Source organism: Denticeps clupeoides, chromosome 1, assembly GCF_900700375.1.
Source record: "Denticeps clupeoides chromosome 1, fDenClu1.1, whole genome shotgun sequence".
In the NCBI taxonomy this organism is placed as follows: domain Eukaryota; kingdom Metazoa; phylum Chordata; class Actinopteri; order Clupeiformes; family Denticipitidae; genus Denticeps; species Denticeps clupeoides.
Genome location: NC_041707.1, coordinates 2,321,712 through 2,340,644, shown reverse-complemented (window position 1 = coordinate 2,340,644; position 18,933 = coordinate 2,321,712). Strand labels below are relative to the sequence as shown.

The 18,933-nt window shown below is 45.9% G+C and overlaps 3 protein-coding genes across 9 annotated transcripts in view; 1 reads left to right on the top strand and 2 right to left on the bottom strand.

Annotated features, from left to right (window-relative positions):
• Positions 1-6,956, top strand: part of angel1 (angel homolog 1 (Drosophila)) — a 35,501-nt gene extending 28,545 nt beyond the window's left edge. For 5 of the 6 annotated variants that reach the window (XM_028988949.1, XM_028988976.1, XM_028988985.1 and 2 more), the window contains 9 exons: positions 618-1,205; positions 1,631-1,845; positions 2,018-2,087; positions 2,966-3,405; positions 3,473-3,605; positions 4,990-5,100; positions 5,592-5,619; positions 5,711-5,874; positions 6,390-6,956. In XM_028988949.1, the coding sequence (XP_028844782.1) occupies positions 618-1,205; positions 1,631-1,845; positions 2,018-2,087; positions 2,966-3,405; positions 3,473-3,605; positions 4,990-5,100; positions 5,592-5,619; positions 5,711-5,874; positions 6,390-6,601 (1,961 nt within the window). In that variant the 3' untranslated portion in view covers positions 6,602-6,956. Of the gene's footprint in view, positions 1-477; positions 1,206-1,630; positions 1,846-2,017; positions 2,088-2,965; positions 3,406-3,472; positions 3,606-4,989; positions 5,101-5,591; positions 5,620-5,710; positions 5,875-6,389 lie in introns of those variants that run through there. The other variant, XM_028988941.1, reaches the window with a different exon arrangement.
• Positions 6,957-8,941: 1,985 nt separating this feature from the next.
• vash1 (vasohibin 1) lies at positions 8,942-15,306 on the bottom strand. Of its 2 annotated transcripts, none has more exons than XM_028981041.1 (8): positions 15,189-15,306; positions 14,567-14,813; positions 13,830-13,918; positions 13,264-13,320; positions 12,853-12,927; positions 11,510-11,891; positions 10,440-10,549; positions 8,942-9,747 (listed from the first exon to the last, which is right to left on the bottom strand). In XM_028981041.1, the coding sequence occupies exons 2-8, from the start codon at positions 14,780-14,782 to the stop codon at positions 9,675-9,677; spliced, it is 1,002 nt and encodes a 333-aa protein (XP_028836874.1). In that variant the 5' UTR covers positions 14,783-14,813; positions 15,189-15,306; the 3' UTR covers positions 8,942-9,674. The 2 variants fall into 2 exon arrangements, with proteins under 2 accessions (XP_028836874.1, XP_028836865.1); XM_028981032.1 differs by having other exon boundaries at positions 14,567-14,877; positions 15,189-15,291.
• A 364-nt stretch (positions 15,307-15,670) lies between these two features.
• On the bottom strand, positions 15,671-18,927 carry fcf1 (FCF1 rRNA-processing protein). Its single transcript, XM_028991431.1, has 8 exons — positions 18,842-18,927; positions 18,696-18,763; positions 18,546-18,617; positions 18,307-18,455; positions 18,162-18,234; positions 17,216-17,303; positions 17,048-17,142; positions 15,671-15,806 (listed from the first exon to the last, which is right to left on the bottom strand). The coding sequence occupies exons 1-8, from the start codon at positions 18,842-18,844 to the stop codon at positions 15,758-15,760; spliced, it is 597 nt and encodes a 198-aa protein (XP_028847264.1). The 5' UTR covers positions 18,845-18,927; the 3' UTR covers positions 15,671-15,757.
• Positions 18,928-18,933: the final 6 nt, after the last annotated feature.

Below are 18,933 nucleotides of genomic sequence, written 5' to 3'. Positions count from 1 at the left end.
CCAGACAGACCGGTTTTGTTTCGCCGGTTTGACCAGTTTTGAGGTTTTTTGACGTGTTCGTGTCCGGTTTGTCCAGACAGACCAGTTTTGTTTCGCCGGTTTGACCAGTTTTGAGGTTTTTGACGTGTTTGTGTCCGGTTTGTCCAGACAGACCGGTTTTGTTTCGCCGGTTTGACCAGTTTTGAGGTTTTTGACGTGTTCGTGTCCGGTCTGGTCAGACAGACCGGTTTTGTTTCTGCAGTTTGACCAGTTTTGAGGTTTTTGACGTGTTCGTGTCCGGTTTGTCCAGACAGACCGGTTTTGTTTCGCCGGTTTGACCAGTTTTGAGGTTTTTGACGTGTTTGTGTCTGGTTTGTCCAGACAGACCGGTTTTGTTTCGCCAGTTTGACCAGTTTTGAGGTTTTTGACGTGTTCGGGTCCGGTTTGTCCAGACAGACCGGTTTTGTTTCTGCAGTTTGACCAGTTTTGAGGTTTTTGACGTGTTCGGGTCCGGTTTGTCCAGACAGACTGGTTTTGTTTCGCCGGTTTGACCAGTTTTTAGGTTTTGGGACAAAATTGATTAATAGACAGATGGATAAATAAGTTTGGACTGAGAATGTTCTGCATGTTTTCCACAGGCCCTTTGAGGAAAGGTCCCATCTCTGGGTTGATGAAGAAGAATGGGGAGTGGAATTGTGACTGGGACGCACCGCAGAAGTTCAGCAAACATCAGACCTCTCCGCTGGACCAGTGTGTCCCCCTGAGCTGTCCATCCTGCAGCAGTTTACAGCTTGACGAAGGGCTGGCGGGGTCTTTGAAGGCCTGGGATGAGGCGGGAGCGAGTTTGGAGACGGGCACAGGCAGCAGCGTTCCACAGAAAGATGGAGTGGACAAGGAGAAGGGAGGCTCATCACAGGATAATGCCCTTGAGATTCTGGACGAAGGCGAGAAAACCAAGGAGGACATCAGTGTTTTGGAAAGTCCACCAGAATCACAGATCCAGATGCTGAATTCCTACCTTTGGCCCAGTCCTGGTAAAGCTGTCGTGCTGGACCTCCAAGCAATGCCCAGTCGCGTAAGGGACAGCTGGCCCCAATCACGCTGTGGCCCTGCAGGGTGGCACTTTCCAGTGGGCACGGGACTGGCAGACATGGTCCACTGTCCCTCCTGGCAGTCCTCGGCCCTGAGCTACTACCCCTCGATGACCGACGATGCGCCTTTTCAAGGTAATCGGTTCCTACGCGGTTTGGGGGAATGTAGAATTTAGGTACGATGTTGTGATTCTGTACAAACTGCGAATTCAAAGTGCCCAGCGGTACAGCGCCATCTACAGGAGTGGAGGTTGTAATGTGACTCTCGACAGCACCACCCGGTGGACTACTTGTGCATACAAAAATAGATATTTAATGTCCCCGTTTCGATACGATTTCACCACTTTAAATATTGCGCTATATTGCTTTTTCGATATTTTTAACTCCCCTAACAGAATTTATAATTTGGGGTGAAAAGTGCCCTCAGATTCATATAAAGCATAAACAGCGTCACGTTTCAGGAGCTTTGCTCTTATACTTGAGGTTTTGCCGCAGCCATAGATGCCGTAAGGTCGTGTTCGAATCTTTTCTGTTCTCATTTGGCTCCTGTTGCTCTGCAGTTGTGTGGAGAGTGTGGGAGGACCTGACAGAGACCTGCCCCTTTGACCCAGACCACGGCTCTTCATTTGAATTCACAGTCATGTCCTACAACATCTTAGCCCAGGACCTGTTGGAAGCCAACAGGGAGCTTTATGTTCACTGCCCAGAGGAAGTTCTAGAATGGAACCTTCGTGTTCAGAACATCTTGCAGGAGATTCAGATGTGGGATCCAGATGTGAGTAAAGAAGCTTCTGAGGATTTTGTTTCTTTCTATTGTGAATTGAGAGCGAATTCTATCCATGGCGTTTGAGTGAAGTATATGTTGAGAGGTAGAATTCAACTTTTTATTTCTTAATGTTATTAATGTCATGGATGGATTTAGTTTGTGACCTATTTTTTGTGTCTAGATCCTGTGTCTGCAGGAGGTCCAGGAGGACCACTACACTGAACAGCTCTGGCCTGTCCTCTCTGACATTGGTAGGTTTCTGATCACTGTCGTCACACGACAACAGTGTGTTTACATTTACGGCCCTTATCCAGAGACACTGAGTCAGTAGTGGCAGAGACAGTCCCCCCCTGGAGACACACAGGGTTAAGTGTCTTGCTCAGGGACACAATGGTGGGGTTCAAAGTGGGGTTCAAACCTCTTCATTGATGGTAACTTGAAAGCACGTTGTAAGTCGCTCTGGATAAGGGCGTCTGCCAAATGCCGTAAATGTAAATGTAAACCTGTGATTTTCTGGTTCATAGACCCTGGGTGAATCGTGGTATCTACCCTGCCAGGTTTAAAACTGATGTTAAACTGTTAATGCAATATTAATTGATTAATGATCAACAAGGTGCTTTATCAATATGATTCTGTGTCGGCCTGTCATCTGGTACATTTACATTTTACCGCATTTGGCAGACGGCCGTATCCAGAGCGACTTACAATGTGCTTCCATGTCACCATGGATGAAGTGGTCAGTTCAGGTTCACCAGGACCCCCAACGATGAATACAATCTTTTTATTCACTCTGTTCTAGTTTCTATACAGAAGTCAGACAAGAAGAAGGTTACAAGTTCATCTAAATATTCTCTAAAGAGGAAGGTGCTCAGTGGAAGTTCATTCCACCACAGAGGGGCCAAGACGGAGAAGAGTCTAGATGAGCGTCTTCCTTTTACCTTCAGCGATAAACCTGGCAACTCATGTACACTTGCACAGATACCTGGTAGTGGTATCTAGTGGCGATTCCTTTTATTCCACCGAAAAAGCGTTTCCGCTTACAGTAGATGAGATAATAATCCGTTATTAGTTACGGCACAAGGTGGACCGTAGAAGATAAATAAAGACAGAACTACACTTTTATTTCTAGGCTACACCTGCATCTACAAGTGCCGAACAGGTATGAAGACAGACGGCTGTTTGGTGTGTTACCGTGGCGACCGTTTCTCCCAGCTGTCCGTCAGCCTGCTAGAGCTTCGCCGGGTGGACTGCGAGCTGCTTAACCGAGACAACGTGGCCATTGTCCTCCTCCTGCGGCCCAGCGTACCTCGGCGAGGGGGTGAGGAAGCTGCCGCCCCGATCTGCGTGGCCAACACCCATCTCCTCTTCAACCCCCGGCGGGGTGACGTGAAGCTGGCCCAGCTGGCGCTGGTGCTGGCGGAAGTGGACAGAACGGTGGCGCGGTGCAGAGCCGGCGGGGAAGAGTGCGAGGTGATCCTCTGTGGTGACCTCAATTCCGTCCCCAACATGTCACTGTACCAGTTCATCACCACTGGCCAGCTCCTCTACCATGGACTTCCTGCGTGGATGGTGAGCGTCCCCTCCATCTGCTGCATGGCTGCAGTAGCCGCCGCATTGATGAACCTCTACCGGTCAGATTTCAGGCCTGGAGGACCTGTCTTACCAAACCCACCCCAGGAGGCTGTTCGCCCCCCTGTGGCCCGGCAGCCTTGGCCTCAGTCACACGTGCCAGTTCAGTCGGGACATCGTGCCACAGTTGCAGACATCAGGTACGTTTCCTGTCTGTGGACACACCAGTGTGTGGAGTCGGTATAATTTTAAATATACTAGAAAATAAATTCAATATATTTTCATACAATCATACAAATCGGGATTTGAACCCGCAACATTCTGATTACGGGGCCGCTTCCTTAACCGCCAGGCCAACGTTTTTTGGTCATCTTTATTAATCGTGGTCACGTCCAGACTTGTTTTATTCTAGTCATGTTTCAGTGTACTAAAAGTCTGAGCATTTTAGTCTTATTTTTGTCACAATCACCCATTAATATTTTATTCTATTTTAAGTCGATTCAAATTGTATTTTAGTCTTTTTTTTCTATTTAACCCAGTCAATATAGAACAAGTAATAAGTAGAACAGACAAAAACATTTTCTTTTATTCAAACCCATTTCACAATTAAAACAAGGTTATCTGAATATTATATCACTGTTACCTTATAGACTGAATAATACTCGACGTCCATTCCAGGGCGGTGGTGGCCTAACGGTCAAGGAAGCGGCCCCGTAAACAGAAGGCAGACATAACGTTTTTCATTTTTATCCTGACGATAGTCAAATGAATGTCCCATTGAAACAAGAACACGGGTATTCAGTAAAAATGAAGAAAAAGACAGGAGGTAGTGATGTTCGCACCGAATGACCCATACTTAGCAAATTTGGGAGTTATGTTGGACTGAGATCAGCTCAGTACTAAACACTAGCTTCTTCCAACTGAGACGGCTATCAAAAACAACTCTGCTCCCGTTTCCACTTTGAAATTTTAATACGTGCTTTTATTACGTCTCGTTTAGACTACTGCAATGTGCTGAATGCTGCGGTTAATCATAGATCTCTAGATCGTCCTGAACTGGTCCAAAATGCAGCACGTCACCCCAGTCTTGGCTTCGTTGCACCAACTCCCAATCCGTTACAGGATTTATGTTAAAAATTTTATTTAAATGTCTGAATGGCCTTGCTCCTCGGTATCTATTTGGTTTGATCCAGCTCTACGCTCCTTCACGTGCCCTTGGGTCAGCTGATCATTCACTGAGCGGTGACCGCGCCTTTGCCTCCGCAGGCCCGAGACTACGGAATGCACTGCCATTGCACATTAGGCAGGCAGAATCACTTCCTGCTTTTAAGCATTCTCATGAAATCTTTTTTTCCTTTTACCTAAATTTGAGATGTTGGGTTTACTATTATTTATTTATTTGTTTATTTATTTTTAACTGTTAATCTGAACAGCAATTGGGTCGACTGTGTTGTTTTTAAAGTGCTTTAGAAATAAAATTGATTGATTTGAAGGTTGCCGGTTTGAAGACACATTTCACTGTTCACCGTGTGCTGTGCTGCAGTGTTTAAGGAAAAGATCCACTGAGCTTTATTTCCCATGCAGAGAGACTCCGGTACAGCCATGACTTCCTCCGGCAGCTGCGCTACTGCCAGGCCGCCTGCGAGCGACCCTGCGACCTGGAGCTGATAGTGGGCGTGACCGACAACGCGCCGGGTAACATGCATTCATTTAATAATTCAAAATTGCAGTAATACTTGAGGGCAATTTTTCTGTGCAATTTTTGGATTATTATTACTGGGGGTAATATGCAATTTTTCTGGTGTATTACTATTGTTTTTGTCAATGACTGTCACTCTATTGTGTACTTGTGTGTGTGTGTGTGTGTGTGTGTGTGTGTATATATATCCACAGTGTTCACACACACACACACACATATTCATGTATCCACTCTGTACATATAATCGTACATGTGTAAATACATATACCTATTTAAAATTGTTTCTAGAATGTATAGTGTACATTTTATACTTTGTTGTATAGTTTTATATTCTGTTCTATTGTTTTTTTGTTTTTCGCTGATCTACCTTTGTTCTATCCACTTTCTGCCGTGACAATGCAAATTTCCCACTTGAGGGACTAATAAGATTTATCTTATCTTATCTTAAAACGTATCGCATACATTTACCATTATTTCCTTTTTATAGATTTGGAAACGAAACCACAATCTTCAAGGTATGTTCATGTGACTTCAAATCACACTTATCACATCCAACAAAATGACCGTAAAATGGCCCAACAAAATGGCCCGTTTCTCTCGCCACAGCTTCACGAAGACGATCAGCCACGGCCTGAATCTGCAATCGGCCTACAGTCACCACGTTGTGGGCTCAGACCAGTCTGGGGTGACCACGCTGCATTCTGAAGTCGGGGCCACGGTGGACTACATCTTCTACTCTGCGGGCGGCAGGGGCGCCCGGGGTCACGCCGGTCAGTCCCTTCATCGTGCTGGACGAACTGCCTGTTTTCTAATGTACCGATGCATGATATGATGGTTGAGGGAGGTGATCTGGTTTTATACCTTTGATCTCTGGTGCACGTTATCAACACAATTTCTCATATAATCCTGGTAAAATATGGCCCCATTACTAATATAATAAATAATCATGATTATTTAAAATAACATCAAGTCTTCATTGAAATTTTTTGTAACATTTTACATTTTCGCAGTTGTAATTTTTGTAGTCGTGGAACCGAAACCGTAATCTAACTTAAAATGAGATTAATTGCCCAGCTCTATTTGCTCTGAGTTTAGTGTGTAAGACACTCACCTATGAAGACCACAAAGACCCAGGTTCGAACCCCACTTACTACCATCATGTCCCTGAGCAAGACACTTAACCCTGAGTGTCTCCGGGGGGGGGGGACTGTCCCTGTAACTACTGATTATAAGGCGCTCTGGATAAATGCTCTGTGAGCCACACTGTTCTCTTTTGGTTCCACAGGGGGCTTGACTCTGATTGGCCGGCTGGCCCTGTTGTCGGAGAGGAATCTTTGGTCTGTGGGAGGCCTGCCCAACGCCGTCTTCCCCTCCGACCACCTCAGCCTACTGGCCAAGTTCCGACTGGACGCCAGCCGCCCACGTTCATGGGTACATCCTCTTGGTCGGGCACAGGATGTGACGAATGGACACAAAAGGAGGACGAGTGCAGTTTGAATGATCAGAGTGACTGAAGGTATAAAACCTGATATTATTTCATGTTTATTTCAAATCTTTTTCAACATGCATGTTTTTTTAGCACTCTCTAAATCTTGCCACGCTTATCATTGTGCTTGATGGATGATGGGCACAGGGCTGGTTTATTTACTTCATTTTGATTTATTCAAGTCATTTTTCTATTGTTATAATGCTGCTCTGTTGGATGGTACTGATAATGTTGGTTTTGGCCTTGAGAGTGTGTAGGCGTGTGGGTGTGTAATATATATAAAATATATAGGGGTGTGTGTGTGTGTGTGTGTGTGTGTGTATATTAATATATATATATATTAAAAATTTCCCCCATTGAAAGCCACATTTTGGTGAAGTGCATTTCTTTGACCGCATAATGCTAATACACACAACAGCCGACCTGCAGAGGATCCATGTAGAAGTAAAAGAGGCTGATCCAGAGTCAGTTCCTACTCCTGCACACAGTCTGTTACTGTGTGCAGTAGGGTGGTGGTAGCCTAGTGGGTAACACACTTGCCTATGAACCAGAAGACCCAGGTTCAAACCCCACTTACTACCATCGTGTCCCTGAGCAAGTGTCTCCAGGGGGGGACTGTCCCTGTAACTACTGACTGTAAGTCGCTCTGGATAAGGGCGTCTGGTAAATGCTGTAAATGTAAATGTTACCACGAGGAGACACCGCTGATGGGTGATCCTGAATCAGATGAAGAGGGTGGAAATTCTGACTTCACAACGTGGAAGCCTGCCTCGGATCCACTCTGAAAATTCACATCAAGTGCATTAGAAGTAAACGCATGGCTGGAGTAGTGATGAATCGTGGACATAAGTGCGTATTTATTTATTCATTCTTACCTCCCTCCACTGGCTCCCGGTAGCTGCTCACATTGAGTTCAAATCCTTGATGCTGCCTACAGGGCAGTAAATGGAACTGCCCCCTCCTACATCAACACACTACTACCTAGCTACACCCCTGCACGCTCTCTCAGATCGGCAAACGAAAGGAGACTAAAAATTCCTTCTTCACGGGGTCTCCAATTCCAATCATCTCGGTTCTCCGTTGTTGTCCCTGGCTGGTGGAACAACCTGCCCTCCTCCACACGACTAGCCGAGACTATCACCACTTTTAAGAAGAAGGTGAAAACCCTCTTATTCCAAAAATATTACAGACAAATCTAACACTTACACACACATGCGTACACATTGCACAAACAATACAAAAATGAATAAATACATTATAATTTTTCTTCGTCTAGCACCTAACAATCTCTGAGCATACTCTTCATTGACAAGTCTAAGCCTTATCAGGGCTCTTAGTTTGTAAACTCAATATTCTATAGAAATCGAACGAGAATTACTGGTGTCTTCCTCTTGTAAGTCGCTTTGGATAAAAGCGTCTGCTAAATAAAGTAAAGTAAAGTAAAGTCGATTTTTTTGTTTTTGCCTGCCATTCCCCAGTGGCTCTGCACGTACTAGAAGATGGGAGACCTGGGTCAGTGGGCTTTAGGAAGTAGGCCGGTGTTCTTTTCTCTCACTGAATGCCAAGGTAGTATTTTTTTTTGCATAATATTTTCATATTGGAAAATAAAAAACATGTTCTGAGAACAGCTGTCTGGGTTGAGTTAATGCCCTTCGAAAATGCTTCTGGAAAGTTGCAGCTTCTTCATCTTTCACATGTCAGCATGGCACAATCCCATTAGTTCGCCAACTGACGTCCAGTCAGATGCAGCATCCGCTGTAAAGAGGATTCCATTTGAGTTAATGGAGTTCCCAGAATGCTGCAGGAGGAGAACAGAATGCTCTGCTGCAGTTCATAAACCCGCATTGACTGACTGTTCCCGACAATCCATTCAAAATTGCTACCAAAATCTTGGGGCAGTGGTGGCCTAGTGGTTAAGGAAGGGGCCCCGTAATCAGAAGGTTGCAGGTCCCATCCCCACACACTGCCTGTCATGGTGCCGACTGTCACTGAGGGTGATGGTTAAATACAGAGGACACGTTTCACCGTGTCACTGTGTGCTGTGCTGCAGTGTTTCACCATCACTTCACTTCCCTTTCATGCTGATTGGATTCTATATCGCCCCTTGTGGTGTTTGAAAGCACAGTATATTATACAGAAGTTTAATGGAAAATATTAATATATCTAGTCATTTTATGACATGTAAAAAAAGTCACACGTAGGCGTGGCTGTATGCAATGTGGCCTCAAGCCTCCAAGGTGCTCAGTTTGAATCCCTTCACCTGTTAAGTGTCCTGCTCAGGTCTGAACCTGCGACTGTGGTCGTCTGGTTCGATATAGCGATATTTTTTAATAATGCATTTGACGCAGCCATTTAAAAACAGGGTCATCGTTTACTTCAGTATGAAGTCACAAAAAAAAGCACAAGAAAAATTTCTGACAATTGTTTTTGTTTTCCCACAAAGGGAAACTACCAGTACAGTTTAACTCCACCCACAATCTTCATCGTGTAGAAATAAAAAGCATATAAAAAGTAATGTCCTTCAGTTCTGCCATGATGCCATTTCCAAACTGGCATCAGCAGGTATGTGGCCATCGTCTGAATTCATATCAGCACCAGTTGGCTTTTTTCTGGTCTGCAAAGTAAAAGGTCTTTGGATAAAAGTTGTGTAGCGACAACATAATTTCATGAAATAATACGTTCGGTGTGTGTGTGTGTGTGTGTATATATATTAATTACCCCCCTCCGTGTTATATAGTTTCCTCAAGTGCTGCCGTAAGTGTGTAAAATGAGTGGATTTGTTCCCAGTAGCACCTTTTCTAATAAAACGTATAAAAATCGTGATCCGGACACCACTCGTTCGAACGTGGGCAGTGGTAGGTACCCCGAGAGTGGCGAGGTCACGTCGACGTGTCCCATTGGCACAGACGAACCCTTGGGGGCCTCGTGATGGAGAGCAGAAGTGTGAGGTTCAGAGAAGGCACTGGATGCGCGCTACGCGAACCGCCCAGCAAGCGTCCACACGTGGAGTGGCGCCGAGAGCTGTGCGGTGGCCACTAAACGATGAAAGAAGTGCTGGTCTGGAGGAACGTGGTCTTCTCCGCCTCACACTCGGATCTGGTACCCGTTCACGTCAGCTGGAGGCTTGGGCTCAAGAACCTTCTTTTCGCCCGATGGCCTGCAACGACAAGCAAAAGCATCTCTATAAATAACATCCCATAATACCAGTGTGGGGTAACACGCTTCAACCAGAAGACCCAGGTTCAAACCCCATTTACTACCATCATGTCCCTGAGCAAGACACTACAGGGGGGGACTGTCCCTGTAGTTACTGACTGTAAGTCGCTCTGGATAAGGGCGTCTGGTAAACGCTGTAAATGTAATGGGTGGTAGTAGCCTAGTGGGTAACACACTCGCCTATGAACCAGAAGACCTGGGTTCAAATCCCACTTACTACCATTGTGTCCCTGAGCAAGACACTTAACCCTAAGTTACTCCAGAGAGACTGTCCCTGTAAATACTGATTGTAAGTCGCTCTGGATAAGGGCGTCTGATAAATGCTGTAAATGTAAATGTAAATGTAGCCTAGCAGATAACACACTCGCCTATGAACCAGGTTCAAACCCCACTTTCTACCATCTTGTCCCTGAGCAAGACACTTAACCCGGAGTGTCTCTGGGGGGGACTGTCCCTGTAACTACTGGTTGTAAGTCGCTCTGGATAAGGGCGCCTGGTAAATTATATTTCTTCACGCTGACTGGATTATTCACGATCCATGTGCATCGTTCGTGGAGTTTAGAAGTATTTAAACACTGAACCCCAGTACGTGCAGTTCTTAATTCCGAATCATCATTAATAAAGGCGTGGTACCGTCTCTCGCTGCGGCCATTCCTGCGCAGGGGGCTGCCGGAGTTACGAAGTGGCGAACCCGTATCTTTCTTCCTGTCTTTGGTGGGTGAAGGAGGGGCGGGCTTCCCAATCTTGCAAAAAAAAAAAAAAAAAAAAGAAGAATTTTAATAATAACTAGACAAGGGAAGTTTGTGAACAAACTTCGATTTTGGCTTGGAAAGCCGTGAAAAGGTTAAAAGAGAAAAAGACAAAGAGAGGCTATTTTTTTGGCTATTTGTGAATTGCTGGGGGCGTGGTCACTTTTGGGGTGTGGTTTGCTAGGGGTGTGGCTTCTCATGGGGGATGTTTCTTGACCAGCAAAGAGAATTTGGCCATTTTTGGTTTCTCGGGTCGTGGTTTTTGTGTAAGGGGCGTGGTCTAGAAAATTAGGCGGGACTCCGATGAAGGTGTTTACCAAGTTTCATGTCAATATGTTGAAGTGTGTGGATGTGAGAATGGGTTAAAGTTCCCATGTAATGTCAATGGGGGAAAAAAAAAATTGGGGGCTGAATAGGAGGAGTGTGGGCATGGCCACTGGGGAAAAAGGGGGTTCAACGGAAAGAGGGGGTCATGGAGATGCTGGATGTTGAGTTTCGAGTGTCTAGGGTGAACATTGTGGTTGTGAGAGCCTGTCAAAAAGTGGTCCCATGTTAAGTCAATGGAAAAAAAAGGCTCAGAAAACTGGGTGTGGCAGGTGGGCGGAAACACGTATCCCTTAGAAAAGCACAAGCACGCCCCACGGCCATAGGCTGGATACATGTGTGAAGTTTGGAGGATGTAGGGTGAAAACTGGAGGAGGAGATGCATGGCAAAAAATGACCGGAGAATAAAAAGAAGTGGAAGAACAAGATTTTTTCTTTCCAAGCCAAAATAATAATCGGTGTTAAATTCGTCACTTTACAGCATTAAAAATGCAACGTCGTTTCAGATTAAATTCCCGCTGATCAGCATGGAGAAATTGGCATGGCCCCGCCCACTAGTCGGGAAACACCGCTGCTTCGTTTCACCTGATCCGGTGCAGTGCGCTCTGAATAGAATCGACTCCTCCTCACCTTCAGCCTCATGTCTCGTGTGTGTCTGTCCAGCTCCTTCCTCAGCTCGTCCCTGGACAGCTTGTCCACGTCCAGCACCGAGTGCTTCCACTCGATCTGCTCCACGCTGTGGGGGTCGTGCGACACGTACTGGCCGATCTTCACCTTGCGCAGGGTGTGCCAGTAGGCGCGGTACGCCCCCTGGTACTCCTGCAGCAGGTCGGCCAGCGTGCGGAACTCCAGCGGCTTGAACATCAGGTCCCGGCGCCGGCTGATGCCCAGCGCGCCGAAGCGGCCGCCGCAGTGGACGGCCAGCACGATGTGGCTGAAGTGGCTCCCTGAGAACTGCGTCTTGAAGCTGAGCGGGAAGCGCTCCACAGACGGCATGCTGTTGGTGAGGTAACTGGGTCGGGCGGGTCAAGGGTCAATCCAGCCTGAGAACCCCGAGAGCACGTTAACCTCTCCATTTACAGCATGTACCAGACGCCCCTGATCCAGAGCGCCTTGCAACCAGTAGTGACAGGGACAGTCCCCCCTGGAGACACTCAGGGTTAAGTGTCTTGCTCAGGGACACGATGGTAGTAAGTGGGGTTTGAACCTGGGTCTTCTGGTTCGTAGGCTACTACGTTTACGTACATTGTAAATAAATGTTTTTACTCCAGAATAAGTTAAGTTCTCCCTCTGAAATGCCACTTGAGTAAAAGTACAAAAGTCCAGTGATTTTATTATGCTTATAATGCTCTTTCATTAGTTTCATATGAGATTGTGATACTTGGCGCAACGCTCTTTTAACAGAATGTCTTCCGTTGGTTCATGAAAATGTTGAAGGGAAATCGTTTCCATGAGGTGGCTCTTGAATAAAGGGTTGGAGAACCGGAGAAATTAGAAGTCAAGATTTTCCTGCAATAGGAACCGGTGTTTATGTAAATTCAGAAGAAAGGTGCGTGTGTGACGTTAGGGGGCGGGGCTTGCAGCGTTTGTGGGCGTGGTGTGTACCCTTTTTTATGAACATCAGATTTTAATAGTACAGAACTAATGGCAAAAATATTTCTCACTTAGACATGCAATCGTATTAGAAACAATACCCTTACTTATAATGCACTGTTAACACTGCTGATATTAAATGTAGGGACGACAAAAATTGGCTCTTTTTGGGAAAAAAATTCGTTTTAAATGTTGCAAATTCAGCAACCGAGATTGTGTTTAAAAAATAATGTAATATATTACGCTGAAATACTTTAGCACAGATCCGTGAAAAACCACCGAAGTAGAGGAGCAAATTACAACAGAACTCCACTATGGAAATCTACGCTGCATCATCATCGTCCTCCTCCTCCTCAGTATGCATGTTCACGTAAGGATACATTCCAAGGATCACTGCTTCCAGACATTTGATTGGTAGAGCTTCTCGGGTCATCTCCTTGGCGATGTCCATCAACCTAAACAGGAAGTTGAGTCAGTAGGGGTGAGGGTGGCACAATGGGAACCATTCATGGATCAAACCCGGTCCTGGTCGGACGTTCCGAGACCCCTCTAGTCCAGGACCAGGTTTAATCCCAGAGGGAGGCGTGTGACCGAACGCCGTCCACTTCCCGACTGTGGCGGTCACATGAGCCGAAACAGTCATCCAGTCACCAGAGCCTCCTGAGATGCTTCCTTTATCTGCTTCCCTTCTCGACTCCGGGATCGGAGCTTCTCATTGGCTCCAGTGACGCCAGTAGGTCGGCGTGACATTTACCCGGGAAATGTTGCAAGACACAAGACAGGAGACTTACGCTGTGAGCGGCCGGTTCTTCTTGATTTCGAAGAACTGCGTTCCTGTGTGATTGTACCTGGTTCATGAAGTTAATGAAGAATCAGAAGAACAAAAAATCCTTCATTTCATTTGTGTCGTGTGGTAATATAATACGGTCACCGTGAGCGGCGTGTTTTCTGTAATAAACCTGGCTAAATTCATATAGTGATTAATTCTACAGTAAATGGCTGAATGGTAGCATGTCATTTCATGTTTTTTTTATCATTTAATCGATGTAATTCATGTAATTCCATGTTTTATACAAATGTAATTGTATATGAATACAAATGTAATTTACATTTACGGTATTTACCAGACGCCCTTATCCAGAGTGACTGACCCTTATCAGTAGTTACAGGGACAGTCCTCCCCTGGAGACACTCAGGGTTAAGTGTCTTGCTCAGGGACACGATGGTAGTAAGTGGGATTCGAACCCGGGTCTTCTGGTTCATAGGCGAGTGTGTTACCCACTAGGCTACTACCACCCGTTGATGTCGGCGTGCGAGTTTGGTGTTGGTAAGTGGAGGGAGTGTGGCGGCAGGATACTGCAGGTCCCTGATGTATCTCTGTATGGCTTCCAGGCGCTGGGGGACACTGGTGGCGGGCTGGCATGTAGGCACGCTTGGCGTTGGAATCTGCAGAGAGGGACAGCAGGGCGGAGGTTGGCGTTGACGCACAATCCCCTACATTCGCAGATACAGGTTGCTACAGGTCACATGACCAGAATCCCGATTGCCCCATCGAAGCCCACGCAAGGAATCAAGGGCCCCTACTATGAATTATTTTTTCCTTTTATTGATGGTCCTATACGGCCTATAGAAGTTGAGCGGGCATTCGCAGAAATGACGTCATCAACACCGTTCACCAACCACAATGTTTGGTGTTTGGCTTCAGAGTCTCGCGAGCAAATGCAATGCTGCACACGTTTGGAAGCCATGATGGTCGCTGGAGATAATGTTTTAGGGGAGGGGCGGGAAAAGCATGAGAAACGGGGAGGTAACCTTTCCCCTTATGACATCATAAGGGGACAAATTCCAGTTCTGATCATCTGAGCCGCCACTCTCTGAAGCAGAATGACCAAACACTCTTTACACCTGTCGCCATTTCTAGCCCCTACAGAACCATAGACAGGATTAATGTTCAATAATCATTCAAAATCACATTTTCATGATAGGGGACCTTTACAGGCAGGGGAGGTGTCCCAATATACGTCCCCTGGGCTGAAGTGACAGTAATTCTGCTGTCACGATGAGGTAACTGCTGTTGGGTGAAGATGCACACACCTTAGGTAGGTCGCTGGCTCCCCGTATCCGCCTCCCCACAGCCTCCCCGTCCGGGTGAATGCGGGCCACGTGGCGCCACATCCTCTCCCAGGTCTCCTCGTTGATCGGCAAGCCGCCCCGATTGACGAAGAAGGGCACGCCGCCGTCCCTCAGGTCCTCCTCGCCCTCGTCCTCCTGCTCCTCCGCCCCCTCCAGGCTGGCAGTGGGCCGCAGCATCCTCGGCCCCGTGTCCCCCGCTCAGGGGTGGCTGGACGGTCCCGTGCGGAGACAGATCATGCCATTCCAGGTGTAAATACCATATTCCTCACAGCCTGTGCAGTGCAATATAAATAAAGACGCACTCTATACAAAAACTAAAGTCTAAAAAACATGTTTAATTTTTTTTTCTTTTTCAGCCCTCCAACGTTTATTCGAGACATCTGGTGATAATAAAGCATGTCGAGGTACGAAGAAAAACCGAATAAAATGAAATGGAGTATCATCCTTCATCAGCTACAACATGCAGCTACATCCGCCACAGCGCAGCGCTCTGAATATGAATACAATCATAGAAATAAAACGCGAAATAAGAAATAGAAATAAAAAATAATAATAATAATAAAGGCCAGAAGATGAGGAATACCGGCGTGCGGTCCGGCGCGTAATCCCCGGTCGGCAGTCCGTCCGTCCGGCCGGCGCCCTGGGCGAAGCCGCCCGCACGGTGCTCTCCGCCGACGGCCGTCAGGCCACGCCCATGACCGCGGCCCGCGCATGCGCGGTGTCCGCGGGGCGCGGCCTCCTGATCCGGGGATGACCTTCGGTTGCCGAGGACGGTGACGTCACGCGGATTCTCACCCTCCGCGCTGCTCACTTACATTCACAGCAGTGTTTACCAGACGCCCTTATCCAGAGCGACTTACAACCAGTAGTGACGGGGACAGTCCCCCCCTGGAGACACTCAGGGTTAAGTGTCCTGCTCAGGGACACGATGGTAGTAAGTGGGGGAGATTAAAACGATCGCTGCTTTCACGTTGGAAATTCACCATGGACCATCTGTGTCCAGCTCCGTGGTCACATGCTTTCAGTACAGTTTCCACGTATAAAACCACACAAAGAAAAAAGGGCTTATGGTACAATAATTTTAATGAAGAAAAACATGCAGCTGTGTGTACATATATATATACAAGGAAAGATAACGTCCATGATCATTCCTCAGAATCTCGGTGCGCCGTAGTCATCCGGCATTCGTTCAATGTTGTATCTGTGGTGAAGAAGGGTGGAATGAATGAATGTCTTATTGTCACTATACACACGAGATACACATGACATTAAAAGCGACAAGATAAAGTGAACAGTGCAGGAAGTTCGGTCGCGCTATATACGAAAGAGAAGAGATTACGTATCTAAATAAGGTCTTATGAGTAAACTTATTCTTATTCTCTTCATCTCGTATAAATCTTTATAGGCAAGTAGTGGCCTAGCGGTTAAGGAAGCGGCCCCGTAATTGGAAGGTTGCCGGTTCGAATCCCGAGCCGCCCCTCACACTGCTCCCCGGGCGCCTGTCATGGTGCCCACTGCTCACCAAGGGTGAAGGTTAAATACAGAGGACACATTTTGTTGTGTCACCGTGTGCTGTGATGCAGTGTCTCACAATGACAATCACTTCACTTTCATGTACAGGGTATCAGGTGCAGGTTTAAGGAAGCCAAATTTAAGACCTTTTAAAAGACCACTTCCTTCAAATTTAAGACCCTGCATCAAGTTAGTCAACTACATTTGTAGTAAAGCGACAGCAATATTCTCGGTTTCTCGTTTGTGAGTCATTTCCATGTGCCAAATCTGAAATATTGCACAACTGATGAATTTTTTTTTTAAATCACAAAAACCTGTCATTTTAACAAGGGTGTGTACACTTTTATATCGACTGTATGTGTGAAGGTACCACTTCTAACACAGTAACCACTTTCCTGCATGAACATTTCAGGCAAACTTCAAAGCCATAATGTCTATTAAATACATTATACACATTTATTTTTTGCTGCTATTACCTTTGTTTCTATCCACTTTCTGCCATGACAAATGCAATTTCCCACTTGTGGGACAAGTAAAGGTTTATCTTATTGTCTTGTACTATACAGCCTTTTTATTGTCTACAATCACTGCAGTCAACAATGCTCCGGTTTGTATGCAGTTTGACCACAACGTCCTGCTCGTCTCTCCGGATACGTCTATATAGCTTTAAAAAAAGCTATATAAATACTAATTTTGACAAGTTTCTTGCAATGCATGTGAGATTCTTCATATTAGCCTATAATCCTGATCACTTAATTAAAAGAATCTTGGTGCCCTCAGGATGTGACGCTCTTGCTTATGTGGTTAAGTTGGTGCAATTGCAAGAAATCCTGCACAGGCGTGTACAATTCATGCTTGGGGTTCCATGAAAACACTGGAAACGTAAATTAATTCCACTGGTTTAAGGCCAATAATCACACAAATTCGAACCTGTGATTGGAGATGTACATGATGGGCACCCCTGGAATCTTCCGGATTCTTCTTTTCAGGTCCCTGTCCACTGTAGCCACTATGTAACATTTGTGCTGGAACAGAGGAAATGGCCCCGTTATGAACGCTCGCGCCGAATCACAGCAGGTTAAAGGTCACCTGCGGTACCTGAGTCACTCTCTGGACTAGACAGTCGTCGGCATACGTTCCCTTGTGTGCGCATGGCAAGCGTTCAAAGCGAGAATCCTTGGCTATCCTGAAATAGAAAAAAGAAAAGTTTATTGCACTAATCTCAACTAACAAACACAAAATTGTATTATTTCATCAATTCATTTACACCGAAGAGATGTATTGTATATATAATCTTTTTTTTAGATTATTATTATTTTCTTAATATTAAAAAAAGTTGTTATTGTCCTTTACTTCAGTTTTACTGTACTTCTATACTATTTATGGGTCATGAGATGGAATGTACAGTAGAGGCCAAAAGTTTCTCATTCAATGTGTTTTCTTTATTTTGATGACCATTTACGTTGGTAGATTCTCACTTATGTACTTAACAAAAAGTGGAGACCTGGCCTCCACAGTCACCGGACCTGAACCCAATCCAGATGGTTTGGGGTGAGCTGGACCAACAAGTGCTAAACACCTCTGGGAACTCCTTCAAGACTGTTGGAGAAGCATTTCAGGTGACGACCTCTTGAAGCTCATCGAGAGAATGCCAAGAGTGTGCAAAGCAGTAATCAGAGCAAAGAAACTAGAATATAAAACATGTTTTCACTTATTTCACCTTTTTTTGTTAAGTACAGAACTCCACATGTGTTCATTCATAGTTTTGATGCCTTCAGTGAGAATCTACCAACGTAAATGGTCACGAAAATAAACACATTGAATGAGAAGGTGTGCAAACTTTTGGCCTGTACTGTACATGCAGTATTCTTGTTACTATATTTAATTTAAGGATTAGATTATTTACTTTATGGTTAATGTAGGACAGACTCTTCTAGATTCAGTGTGTGGTCCATGTACAATGAAAACAACAGTATTAATAAACTTGAATCTTCACGACTCACTAAAAATGCTTCTATGGCAATAAAGTGTTTATTTGTTTTACCTCAACGCCACTCTGTACTTCATTCCCAGTTTCTCTAATTCGGCCATGACGCAGTCCGTTATGTACGGTATACCTGAACACAACGCAGCCACTCAGTATCTTCCATTAGACACCATTCCCGAACACGCAGGTCAGCACAACTTACACTTGGCATACAAGCAGTCCATCATGGACTGCAGGACATCGAGCTTGGCCTTGATGGAGAAGTTAATGAAGTTGGTGTCCACCAGAACGTGGTAGGGAGGGCCCAGCTGCGTGTTGTACTGGAAGAAGAGACACGAGGGATACTTGGTCCTGGGGATGACGTTTAAAAAGAGAGAACAGAGAGGAGATTCAGGCCGTGTTCGGCGTGGATCACGTGACGCAGAACCCTGCAGAACTTACACTTCCTTCACATTAATTGCAGAGGGGTCGTGCTTCTTCTTCACCACCGTTTTGGCCCGATCCTTCTCCTTCCTGTAAAACGTCGCGCATCGTGTCATGTGAGCAATATTAACGGCCAGAATGCGAGTCGGCTGGTGCCAAACATCTTACAATCTGCTGTCTTTGAGGCTGATCATCCGCTTCATGGTCGCGAACTTCTTGGCCTTTTTGTCCTTCCCCTGAAACAGACGCGTCCATGAACGAAAAGGTATTTTTGTTGTTAGTTTGTGTGGTGGTGTTAAAGAAAAAAAGCTCACCATTTTCCGGTATTTAGCAAAGCTCCGCGTCCCTCGTGTGCGGCGGCGGCGCGTCGTTACGTCATCGAGACGCGACGCCCCGCGCATGCGCA